This window comes from Perca flavescens, chromosome 13 (genome assembly GCF_004354835.1).
Source record: "Perca flavescens isolate YP-PL-M2 chromosome 13, PFLA_1.0, whole genome shotgun sequence".
Taxonomy (NCBI): Eukaryota; Metazoa; Chordata; class Actinopteri; order Perciformes; family Percidae; genus Perca; species Perca flavescens.
The window spans coordinates 33,205,314-33,219,074 of NC_041343.1; the positions used below are offsets into that span (position 1 = coordinate 33,205,314).

At 42.7% G+C, this 13,761-nt stretch overlaps 1 protein-coding gene across 1 annotated transcript; it reads left to right on the forward strand.

Moving 5' to 3' along the window:
* The first annotated feature begins 6,760 nt into the window (after positions 1-6,760).
* On the forward strand, positions 6,761-12,487 carry LOC114566290 (complement C1q-like protein 4). Its single transcript, XM_028594616.1, has 4 exons — positions 6,761-6,926; positions 7,296-7,346; positions 9,063-9,194; positions 12,204-12,487. The coding sequence occupies exons 1-4, from the start codon at positions 6,761-6,763 to the stop codon at positions 12,485-12,487; spliced, it is 633 nt and encodes a 210-aa protein (XP_028450417.1).
* The last annotated feature ends 1,274 nt before the right edge of the window (positions 12,488-13,761 follow it).

The following is a 13,761-nucleotide window of genomic DNA, read 5'->3' on the forward strand; positions in this document are numbered from 1 at the left end:
ACCCTTCACCATACCCCCCCATCATCACATAGCCTTCACCATACCCCCCACATCATCACATACCCTTCACCATACCCCCACATCATCACATACCCTTCACCATACCCCCACATCATCACATACCCTTCATCACACCCCCCACATCATCACATACCCTTCACCATACCCCCCCCCACATCATCACATACCCTTCACCATACCCCCCCATCATCACATAGCCTTCACCATACCCCCACATCATCACATACCCTTCACCATACCCCCACATCATCACATACCCTTCACCATACCCCCACATCATCACATACCCTTCATCACACCCCCACATCATCACATACCCCTTCACCATCACCCCATACCCCATCATCATCACATACCCTTCACCATACCCCCCACATCATCACATACCCTTCACCATACCCCCACATCATCACATACCCTTCACCATACCCCCACATCATCACATACCCTTCATCACACCCCCACATCATCACATACCCTTCACCATACCCCCCCCATCATCACATAGCCTTCACCATACCCCCACATCATCACATACCCTTCACCATACCCCCACATCATCACATACCCTTCACCATACCCCCACATCATCACATACCCTTTCATCACACCCCCACATCATCACATACCCTTCACCATACTCCCACATCATCACATACCCTTCACCATACCCCCCATCATCACATAGCCTTCACCATACCCCCACATCATCACATACCTTTCACCATACCCCCACATCATCACATACCCTTCATCATACCCCCACATCATCACATACCCTTCACCATACCCCCACATCATCACATACCCTTCATCATACCCCCACATCATCACATACCCTTCACCATACCCCCACATCATCACATACCCTTCATCATACCCCCACATCATCACATACCCTTCACCATACCCCCACATCATCACATACCCTTCATCACACCCCCACATCATCACATACCCTTCACCACCCCCCCATCATCACATAGCCTTCATCATACCCCCACATCATCACATACCCTTCACCATACCCCCACATCATCACATACCCTTCATCATACCCCCACATCATCACATACCCTTCATCATACCCCCACATCATCACATACCCTTCACCATACCCCCACATCATCACATACCCTTCACCCTACCCCACATCATCACATACCCTTCACCCTACCCCACATCATCACATACCCTTCATCATACCCCCACATCATCACATACCCTTCACCATACCCCACATCATCACATACCCTTCATCATACCCCCACATCATCACATACCCTTCACCATACCCCCCACATCATCACATACCCTTCACCATACCCCCACATCATCACATACCCTTCATCATACCCCACATCATCACATACCCTTCATCATACCCCCACATCATCACATACCCTTCACCATACCCCCACATCATCACATACCCTTCACCCTACCCCCACATCATCACATACCCTTCACCCTACCCCCCACATCATCACATACCCTTAATCATACCCCCACATCATCACATACCCTTCACCATACCCCCACATCATCACATACCCTTCATCATACCCCCACATCATCACATACCCTTCACCATACCCCCACATCATCACATACCCTTCACCATACCCCCACATCATCACATACCCTTCACCATACCCCCACATCATCACATACCCTTCACCATACCCCCCCATCATCACATAGCCTTCACCATACCCCCACATCATCACATAGCCTTCACCATACCCCCACATCATCACATACCCTTCATCATACCCCCACATCATCACATACCCTTCACCATACCCCCACATCATCACATACCCTTCATCATACCCCCACATCATCACATACCCTTCACCATACCCCCACATCATCACATACCCTTCACCATACCCCCACATCATCACATACCCTTCATCATACCCCCACATCATCACATACCCTTCACCATACCCCCACATCATCATATACCCTTCACCCTACCCCCACATCATCACATACCCTTCACCCTACCCCCACATCATCACATACCCTTCATCATACCCCCACATCATCACATACCCTTCACCATACCCCCACATCATCACATACCCTTCATCATACCCCCACATCATCACATACCCTTCACTATACCCCCACATCATCACATACCCTTCACCCTACCCCCACATCATCACATACCCTTCACCCCTACCCCCACATCATCACATACCCTTCATCATACCCCCACATCATCACATACCCTTCACCATACCCCCACATCATCACATACCCTTCATCATACCCCCACATCATCACATACCCTTCACCATACCCCCACATCATCACATACCCTTCACCATACCCCCCACATCATCACATACCCTTCATCATACCCCCACATCATCACATACCCTTCACCCTAACCCACATCATCACATACCCTTCACCATACCTAGAGATTGGCATGGGGTACTTTCCATAAAATCTCTCAATGCCAATCAAACCAGCTATTAGGCTAACTGAAATCTCTCTCAATCTCATATCCATATGCTTATTAGAGCCATTGGCACCTCTGTGGGAGCTCTCCACATACGTCGTGGTTTGTTTCCGACAATATGTGGCACAGACAAACACACGAAAATCCCTCTTTTCATGCAGTGTTCTCTTTTACCCTCCTATTAATCCGCTTTCCCTCTCGCGCTGCTGTTTACCTCTCCTCACCACCTCATGTGTCCTGTAACAGATCCTGTTTTCCGGGTGATTGCTTTCAACAGGGAAGTTTGTCCTCAGACAACATGAAACTGAATAGAAAGATAGAGAGATCAGGTTGCCTCTGCCAGTTTGTGAATGACGGTAGGGAGTAGTATTAAAGACTGAAGGTCTAAATCAGGTCACAGGTTGGGGTTGTGGATGGGTTAAACAACTCAGGACTTGCACCAAGGAGACGTGGTTCGAGTCCCATGTGTCACCTTTGTTTCACCAGTAACCCCGACGCGCAAAGGAGGTGCGAGGGCCCGTCTAACGCTGCTTGCAGCTTTAATTTATTTTATATTTGACTTTTATATATCAATGGTGTCCTGGCCAAGAAGGCAGCAAAGTTACACGTTGATAACATACATACATACAATCAAATACAAATGGTACAGAGTAAACACTAAAAACCAAAATCAACCTTAATGAAATCCAAGGTGCAGAGGTTATTCCTTAAATGGGTTAGCAGTATCTTTCCACAGATATTGAGACCCACCTACTGTACTGGGAAATATAAGCTGTAGGCTTTAGATGATCCAATGATCCAATGATCACACCATCTCTGTAGAACAAATATTTGAATAGATTCCTGTTTTATTTGGTAGCTGTTGAAACATGTCTTGCACCAATGATATAACAGTCACACATAACAACATCAGGTAGTCACACACACACACACACACACACACCATGTTATCTCTGGTCACTAACTGGGAATTTAAACACTGAAGACACACATTTGAGACTAAAGTAGATGTGTTGAACTGTAAAATGTATTCAGCAGCACATTTCAGAGGAAGTGGAACCTGAGTTTTCAGCTCGTTATTATTGCACACTGTCGCACTTTGTTGTGTCTTCCTCTTGTTTTGATTCATCTTGTCTCTTGTGTCCTTGGCCGAGGGAGCAGATGTGCAGCGCAGAAAGTAAAGTAGGCTAGAGGTGAACAGCTTTACTCCTGGCTTGAGAATGGATCTGTTCAGTGCCAACAGTCTGCTGAATCTCTCAGCTCCTATTCTGATTGGCGGTATAGGTCCACTGATCAACACCTTCGCGTTTAGGGAGCTGACTGTGTTCAGCAGATTAATAAAGTCACGATTCAGCACTTCAGACTGTTGCTTTACATCATCATGTGACCCTATATGCAGTATAATGTTCTTCACAGTTGGGTGTGCTGTCACGATATCCGGGATTCTTTGGGCCAAGTCAGACACCATGTCTTTGGGAAAACAGAGTATTTTGGTGTTTTAACTGCTTTTTACATCTTTTACAGCCGAGTCACCCACAATCAGATTTTGGGGCCCAGTCGTTAGCTTTCCCTGTAGCTTTTTACTTTTTAAATTGCTCTCAGTCCTTACCCTGCTGTGTGACGATGAGACGCAATCCAGGTCATCAGATGGATGTGCTGCAGTGGAGCAAATCTGTTATCCACCTGCACACTCGATTGTTGGGGAGGCATTTTGTTGCTAATTCTCCCATTTGCAGCTGAGCCACGGCAGTGTCCTACTAAGTGGGGTTGAAGAGGCGCTCTGCCTGGGTGATAATGCAGGCCAGCTGTTCATATCACAAATCTCAGGGCGCTGTGCCCTGCCCGTTAGTTGTCCTCCCATTTCGCAGGAAAATGATTTAGTCTTGGGCTTTGCACCAATAATGTTCCAGGGAGGACTACCCTTGTTGATTTATTACCCGTTCCACAGCCCTCCTGTTTCTTTGCAGTGTTGTTGGTGGTAATTAGCCTTGTGTTAACATGCTTTTGTCCATTGTTTTGGGGCCATGGTAAAGTGGTGTCATTCCCACATGATCTGTTCACTTCCACGTTTACTTCTAACCGTTGAATTTTGGTTTCCAGAACTGCAATCTTCTGAGGGAGTTTGTAGTAGTCATCCACGGAGAAGGGTGGCATCTTGCTGCTAATTAGCTTTAGCTACAGTCACTGTATGACAGGCTTGAGCTATTGGTAGGCCACGCTCACGCAGAAATTTGCAAAAATTGCAATAGCCTACTATGTCTACAAAAAATGTATAGTCCAGTGATTTATAAGTATCCAAGAGCCGTTGCTCATAGTTTCTCTCAGAGGATAAGCAAGATTATCAGCAGAAATATGCAAGCAGAAGCAGGAGCAAGCAGCAAAGTGTCTGCACTGTAAGAAGCAGGAAGCGGTAGAGCAACAAAATAGTCCACTTTTCGTAAAATGAAGCTATTTAAAACAAATGTTTGCTTGCAAACCTTTAGCGACCGAAGCATCAGTGGTAAGACAAGGCGAAGATGTGTGCTCAGAGTATTTATTTCCCCGGTCATTGGATGCGGCGTTCAAAGTCTGCTGTCCAATGGGGATTCAGAGTGTTCTTGAAGGTGTGTGAACTACACGCCTGGAGTTCATAGACTTCCGACTATTTTGGGGACTTTTCCATATGGGAGTGTGGAATCTCCATGCTGTCAAAATTACATATATGCCTCGATCTCTTTGTCTGTTGCCATGGTTTCCTTTGTCTCAGAAAGCAGTCAGGCTGTGGAGTTGCCTGTAGACCACAGTTGTCTCAGGCACGTTTACCCCATGTATCCTTGTTTAAAATCAGTTCTTTGTTTAAAATCAAGTTTAACACTGGTTTAAGTGGTCCCAACAATGTTCTGTTAAATTTGTCATTGAATGTCCAAATTTCTGGGTTCCCAGTCAGAAACTACATATGTGTCTATGGCACAGACTGTATAAAACAGGTCTATGGTCGGAAATGTCAACTCTGAAAGATATAACATTATTTGCTCTATGAAAGACATAGACAAAGATGAAAACTAAGGACCTTTACTTGATCATTTTTATTTTAGTTAGTTTTGCAAACAGACATTACAGTTTTAGTTAGTTGTTGTTTTTTTGTAATGCCTCGTTTTTATTTTTATTTCAGTTAACGACAAAGCTTTTTTCCTCCTAGTTTTGTTCATTTTCGTTAACGATTATAACCTTGGTCAACATACAAACATGGGAAGATAAGGCCACGTTTAAAGGAACACGCCAACTTATTGGGACTTTATCTTATTCACTGTAACCCCCAGAGTTAGACTAGTCCATACATACCCTTCTCATCTCTTATTGGGTCTTTATCTTATTCACTGTAACCCCCAGAGTTAGACTAGTCCATACATACCCTTCTCATCTCCGTGTGTGCTGTAACGCTGTCTGACGGTTCCAGCATTAGCTTAGCTTAGCACAGATCCTGCAGGTAACTGGTTCCAACTAGCCTACTGCTCCCAATTGTGACAAAAGTGACAAAATAACGCCAACATGTTCCTATTTACATGTTGTGATTTTTGTAGAGTCTGGCGTGTACAAAAAACAACGTAACATGAGACACAGCCATCTTCTAACTGTAAACAAACCGGGAACTATATTCTCAGACAGGCTTGCTGCGAGCATATCACTCCGCCCAAGTACTATATTCTTCCGCCTGAGAATATAGTTCCCGGTTTGTTTACAGTTAGAAGACGGCTGTGTCTCATGTTACGTTGTTTGTTGTACACGCTGTCACTCTACAAATCACAACATGTAAATAGGAACATGTTGGAGTTATTTTGTCACTTATTGGGAGCAGTAGGATTACTGGAACCATTCACCTGCAGGATCTGTGCTGGCCTGATGTCGCTGGAGCCGTCAGACAGCATTACAGCACACACAGAGATGAGAAGGGTATGTATGGCCTTGTCTAACTCTGGGGGTTACGGTGAATAAGATAAAGTCCCAATAAGTCGCCGTGTTCCTTTAAAGGTACCGTTTAACAATGTAACCATAGATCATCAATGTGTTTCTCTTCTCTGGAAAATGTTCTGTGATATGGGGAAAAAGTGGTTACACCCTTGTTAATCAAACTGACATTGACATATCATGTATCACAATGTAAATTAACTTTCAACATCTGTGACATCCTTTTTGTCCCTTTTTTTCTGAAGGGCTTCTATATAAAGCTCACACAGGTTTACAGACGGCACAGTTCACCAGTAAGCTGCCAATGCAAGAATGAAGATCTCTGTGAGTTTTACGCTGTTGCTGCTGCTCGGATCCGTCCCCACAAGTGAAAGTGTTGAATGCCAGCGGGCTTTTCCCGAAGACATCTACGCTGCGCTGAGAGAGATCACCGCCTCGTTGGTTCAACTGAAGGCGGACATGGCGCTGCAGACTACAGGTACTGTAATGATCTGTTTGCATCATGTCATAGTAGTTTAGAAATATCCAAAAAGATAGAATTAAGTATTTTTCTATGTACTGGAGAAAAGTAGGGCTTAAACTACCAATTATTTTTATGTGGATTAATGTGTGGAATATCTTCTGGATGTCTGGATGAGTTTTTTGGTCTTTAAAGTGTTGATCAGTGTTTCCCACTTTCTCAGTGTTTTTTCATGAAAAATTACTCAAACCGATTCATTGATTATCAAAATAGTTTGAGATTAATTAAATAGTTGACAACTGATCAATGCAGCTTTAAAGCAATGTCCAAAGAAACTGAAGGTGCAGTAAAATGACGCTGACAAAGAAACTGTCTCTGTTTTTGCAGGCCAAGCACAGCTGAAGACTGAAGTGGAGAAGCTGAATCAACAACAGCGAGGTATTGTTCTCCGATCATTTTTCAGAGATTTACAGCGAGACATTTCATTTTTACTAAATAAAATACTGGTGGCCAAACACTTTCAACTTCTGTAAATTTAGAAGAAATCTACACACACAAATAGACAAAGTTTAATACAATAAATGTTTTCTTTCCACGCATCTAACCCTAACCCTGAATGAACAGTGGCACTGAAGGACAAAACACAACATTTCACAAATGCTGTTTTTTGTAAAATGTTGGCCTCGACTGAAAGACGACATTTTAGGGAAGATAAAGAGTACCCAAACTATAAACTGAAAACTGTTTCTGCCTGTAGTGTCTCCTCTTAATTTAAATGTTTGCAACTCCTGTTTTCAGCTTCTGTAACGGTGACATGCTTTTAACTATCAAGCTCCATTATAGATCATTTTAATAAGGGCCCGAGCGCCAACAGCGGCGAAGGCATCAGGCCTGGTGAAAAATGTTATAAGGTGGACATGATGTTGTTGCAAAGAGAGACTCAACGTACAGTAGTGAAGCCATCTCTAGAAACCACTGTTGTTTTACACCATGTCATAGCAGAAGTATATTCAAATGGTCTTATATTATATTATGGTGTTATATATTATATTCAATGGTCTCTTAATTTAAATGTTTACAACCCCTGCTGTTTTCAGCTTCTGTAACAATGAAATGCTTTTAACTATCAAGCTTCAATGACAGATAATTGTTTTTATAGTTTTGCTATTTTTTTGGAGGATATTTTGTTTGTTATTGTTATTAATGTCATTCTGCCCTCTTTGAAAAGCTTTTAGGAGCTTATTTAGGGTTCTCATTTTCGCACATATTCTACATATAGATATATAAGATACGATAAGATATACTTTATTGTCCCCGAAGGGAACTTTGTTTTGTCCATTCTGCAGCTTTACAAAGACAACACAAATCACAGAAAATAAGCATCTCTCAACACATACTCTCATGCAACACAAAACATGCTCTCATATACATTAGACAGGTCCCTATATAGTAATACTCTCATATACATTAGACAGGTCCCTATATAGTAATACTCTCATATACATTAGACAGGTCCCTATATAGTAATACTCTCATATACATTAGACAGGTCCCTATATAGTAATACTCTCATATACATTAGACAGGTCCCTATATAGTAATACTCTCATATACATTAGACAGGTCCCTATATAGTAATGCTCTCATATACATTAGACAGGTCCCTATATAGTAATACTCTCATATACATTAGACAGGTCCCTATATAGTAATACTCTCATATACATTAGACAGGTCCCTATATAGTAATACTCTCATATACATTAGACAGGTCCCTATATAGTAATACTCTCATATACATTAGACAGGTCCCTATATAGTAATGCTCTCATATACATTAGACAGGTCCCTATATAGTAATACTCTCATATACATTAGACAGGTCCCTATATAGTAATACTCTCATATACATTAGACAGGTCCCTATATAGTAATACTCTCATATACATTAGACAGGTCCCTATATAGTAATACTCTCATATACATTAGACAGCTCCCTATATAGTAAGCACATTAAATACTCCTTATAGTGGTAGTTTTTAATTAAACAACTCTGTACGTATTACACAAAATGACATATTGCAAACTTTGATAGGACTCAAAATGATCAGTTTAATATTTGATGATTTCTGTCTCTCTCTCTTTCTCTCTCAGTCCAACAGGTTGCGTTCTCAGCCTCTCTGGGGGGAACCGGAAGAGCAACTATTGGACCCTTTCCCACAGACACTACCCTGATCTACAAATACGTGCCCACCAACATCGGAAAAGCCTACAACCCAAACACAGGTAGCTCTGATATTCTAACAATACATTTTAGCATTTTAGGGATGCACAGATACAATGACTGTACTACTTTACTGATATCAACATATTGGCAGAGTACCAATATTTAGCGATGCCGATATTTCTCTTTATAAAATAAGTGTGTGTGATAATTATATTTTGTGTGTACTGAAAAACGTGTAAACACTGTATTTATAAAAGTAATGTATTTCTTTTTTGCAAAACATTTGGAAAAGCCAATAATCCATCCATCCATCCATCTTCGTCCGCTTATCCGGTGTCGGGTCGCGGGGGGAGCAGTTCCAGCAGGGGACCCCAAACTTCCCTTTCCCGAGCAACATTAACCAGCTCCGACTGGGGGATCCCGAGGCGTTCCCAGGCCAGGTTGGAGATATAATCCCTCCACCTAGTCCTGGGTCTTCCCGAGGCCTCCTCCCAGCTGGACCTCCCTCCACGTGTCCTGGGAACACCCCCTCCCAGGGACGGCCTGGAACACCTCCCTAGGGAGGCGCCCAGGGGGCATCCTTACCAGATGCCCGAACCACCTCAACTGGCTCCTTTTGACGCAAAGGAGCAGCGGCTCTACTTGGAGCTCCTCACGGATGACTGAGCTTCTCACCCTATCTCTAAGGGAGACGCCAGCCACCCTCCTGAGGAAACCCATTTCAGCCGCTTGTACCCTGGATCTCGTTCTTTCGGTCATGACCCAGCCTTCATGACCATGGAAAAGCCAATAAATTATAGATTATTATTCTAAGTGTGTGACAACATTATGGGATGGATCCCTACAGAGATAGACCTTTTAGTTAAAGAGTAAGATCCTTTTAGTTTAACATGAAACACCATCCCAAAACCACCATCACGTGTATAGAGCCAAACTCCACCAGACTCCATGTAAATAATCAGGACTTTTAGCGTGTATAGAGCCAGCATATCTCCACCAGACTCCATGTAAATAATCAGGACTTTTAGCGTGTAAAGAGCCAGCATATCTCCACCAGACTCCATGTAAATAATCAGGACTTTTATCATCGTAAAACACACTTCATTCAAAGTGGCTGAAGAAGCCGAGGGGGTTGCTAGGCAACGCGCACGCTTAGCCTAGTATGCTAGGTCATGTGTTAGCTCTGTACAAGGTGATGCCGACTCCACGTGTGAAGCTAGCACCGTTAGCTCGGGAGCTACAAGCTAGCTTGTGTGTGTGTGTGTGTGTGTGTATAATTAGTAAAAGGAGACAGGGTAAAGAAGGGAAAACACTCTGATCTTAGTTATCGATAATGACCCGCCCCCTCAGCTACTCAGGTCTGGACCACACGTGTAGTTAGGACAGACTGAGACTTTTGACTTACCGAGGGAAACTTTGGTCATTATAACCACTCCAGTGGCTAACAGCTGATTTCGCGATTCTATGGCAGACAGTAACTAAAACTCCATGAAAGGAGTGATTAAGCAGGTAGCGATTACGGTTTACCAAGCTACTTAACACAACCTAATCAACCATATCGTAATCACTGATACATTCACAGAACAGATTAATAATCACATATGGACCAGTACATGATTAAATCAGATCACCTTAATGGCGACAAGTGGCAGCGAACCCTTTGCTCATTAATAAACACACTACTTATCTCTGCCCAGACGTAAGCCTCCTTATGGTGTGTTCAGTCCGTTTGTTTCTGTCCATAGATTTCCACAGAAATGAAACAGAACGAATCTCCTGGCGCTCGTCAGCAGCCACGGAGAAACTTCCCTCCAAAAAGGCAAAAGGGGGGCAAGTTTAGTCTACTTTGAGAAGAAAAACGTTGTTTCCTTCTCACTGCAGATATGAAAACACTGGTGCGTTTTCAAGGATCCACCGAAATAAAATCCACTTTCTCCAGAAAATGGAAGTTCAGCACAAGCGCTTGTGTGCTCCCCTCAGCAACGGAGTTGCAATGGAAGACGAGGAGTTTCCTAGGATCAGGCTTTTTATAGGTTAAGGCTTCATGCTGTGTTTATGGTCCCGCTGAACCAATAGGAAGACTCGAAACTCTTGAAAGGGTGAATACTACAATCTTGTAGTTCTTTGACTTCCTGCCAGCTGTGAGGCGTTTCCCTTCTGGCTGGCACTTTCGCATAGAGGTGTGAATTACCCCGGCTGTGGGGTTTACATGCAGGCCAAGATTCCTTTGTCTTGGCCACATGTTCCTTTGTCTCTGAGCACATGTGTGTCCTGTATCCAGAGGTCAGTTTAATCTGAGGCCTTTTGGTTAAAATCAGATTTAACCAGCTTCTTGGTCCCCAACACAAGCCATCTTGGTTCATCTTTCCACTGTTCCAACAATCACCAGTCTGGTTTGGTTGAAATAAACCCTTAATTCACCCATTTACATGTGGAGATATGCTGGCTCTATACACGCTAAAAGTCCTGATTATTTACATGGAGTCTGGAGGAAATATGCTGGCTCTATACATGCTAAAAGTACTGATTATTTACATGGAGTCTGGTGGAGATATGCTGGCTCTATACACGCTAAAAGTCCGGATTATTTACATGGAGTCTGGTGGAGATATGCTGGCTCTATACACGCTAAAAATCCTGATTATTTACATGGAGTCTGGTGGAAATATGCTGGCTCTATACACGCTAAAAGTCCTGATTATTTACATGGAGTTTGGAGGAAATATGCTGGCTCTATACACGCTAAAAGTCCTGATTATTTACATGGAGTCTGGTGGAGATATGCTGGCTCTATACACGCTAAAAGTCCTGATTATTTACATGGAGTCTGGTGGAGATATGCTGGCTCTATACATGCTAAAAGTCCTGATTATTTACATGGAGTCTGGTGGAGATATGCTGGCTCTATACATGCTAAAAGTCCTGATTATTTACATGGAGTCTGGTGGAGATATGCTGGCTCTATACACACTAAAAGTCCTGATTATTTACATGGAGTCTGGTGGAGATATGCTGGCTCTATACACGCTAAAAGTCCTAATTATTTACATGGAGTCTGGTGTCTACAGGTGTGTTCACTGCCCCGGTGAGAGGAGCGTACAACTTTGAGTGGTGGGTTGCTGCATTTGGAGACAATGGCCATGGTTCAGGTGCTTGGTTGGTCAAGAACTCAAACCAACTTTTCATGGCATACGAGCAACAGGCAGCCGGTTTTATGAGTTCCTCTAAAGGCATGACGCTGCTGCTGGAGGTGGGAGACATCGTCTTTATTCGTATGCAGGCTAACACTGTTGTGTTTGATGACCCAGGGCACCACAACACCTTCAGTGGGCATCTGCTGTTCCCCATGTGAGACAGAAACAGCAGCTCTGAGATAGTCACACAGGTTTTTGTTGTCTTAAACAAGTCTTCATATATAGCACTTCATAGACATACTCTGATTTCATCTGCATCCAAATAATAATAAGTAATAATTGTCGACGGGAATCTTTTTTTCTTTCAAATATAAAGTGGTTAATGTTTCTGATTCTCTCTTGTTTCTGTCATTTTAATCAAATAAACACATATCATTGCAATTATATCTGTGAGTGTTTCTTTATTCTTCTTGTTTCAACTTTAACTTATTGAAAGCAGATAATCAAATTCAACATCACAGCAGTATGAAGAAACAATGAATGGTAAGCTGTTTTCACATACTGTATGAACTCTAGGGCTGGGACAATGTGCTTTTTTCCAGGGTTGGATTCTTTCACCATTCATAGGTGCCAATTGGATATGTTTCGCGGTTTTAATTTATTGCAAAAATCTTGGACTTTTGAGCCTGTTAAAATCATTACATTATCCAATGATGGACAGGGACCACTGAAGATATATTATATATATTATATATTATGTTCATTTTACTTGAGAACCCAACAAGGAGGCAGTCTCCACATTACAGAATAGTATAGACAATCAACTATAACGTAAAGCTCTCTACAGCTGCTTTTTATAATAAATGTAATAAATCATGATACACAGTAGATGTTCATCAATTATTATCTTGTCAGAGTCAATAAGGGTCTCCCCTATCTTGTCTGGGAGGGCACGTATGCCCTCAGGAACACACCGCACTTAGTCAAGGACAAGCAATGGCTCCATGTTATCTTGTTTAGAGTATTCAGTAAAATATTATTCTATGCAAATAGTTTAATAACAACAAGAGAAAGTATGTAAATCAAAATTCCCCTAACAGAGCCCCAGACCAGCCCACCACTCCTTGCACTCCCCATCAACACATGTCCATAGCAGCCCATAATACTGCCACTAAGCTGAGTGGTGAGTAAGACAGTATGATAATGTCTCAGTGAGTCTAAAGGCTGCCTGGCTCCTGATGGCAGGATGGCTAAAGGTTGAGGCTACAGCATGGTTGTCATTAAGAGGTCTTGTACAGTAAACAAGTGACAAGTCTGTAAGTTAAACCTACATTGTGTCATTTTTTTAGTTGATTCTTAGCAAAAACCCTTGTTGAACACACAAAACACACATACAGACACACACACACACACACACACACACAAATATACACACACACATACACACACATACACACATACACAAAACATCCACACACACACATATACACAC

Excerpts from the sequence above, each read along its gene's own strand:
- LOC114566290 (XM_028594616.1), top strand. The coding sequence starts at position 6,761 with ATGAAGATCTCTGTGAGTTTTACGCTGTTGCTGCTGCTCGGATCCGTC. Across the intron at positions 6,927-7,295 it reads CATGGCGCTGCAGACTACAG|GCCAAGCACAGCTGAAGACT; the intron begins GTACTGTAATGA and ends CTGTTTTTGCAG. Across the intron at positions 9,195-12,203 it reads AGCCTACAACCCAAACACAG|GTGTGTTCACTGCCCCGGTG; the intron begins GTAGCTCTGATA and ends TGGTGTCTACAG.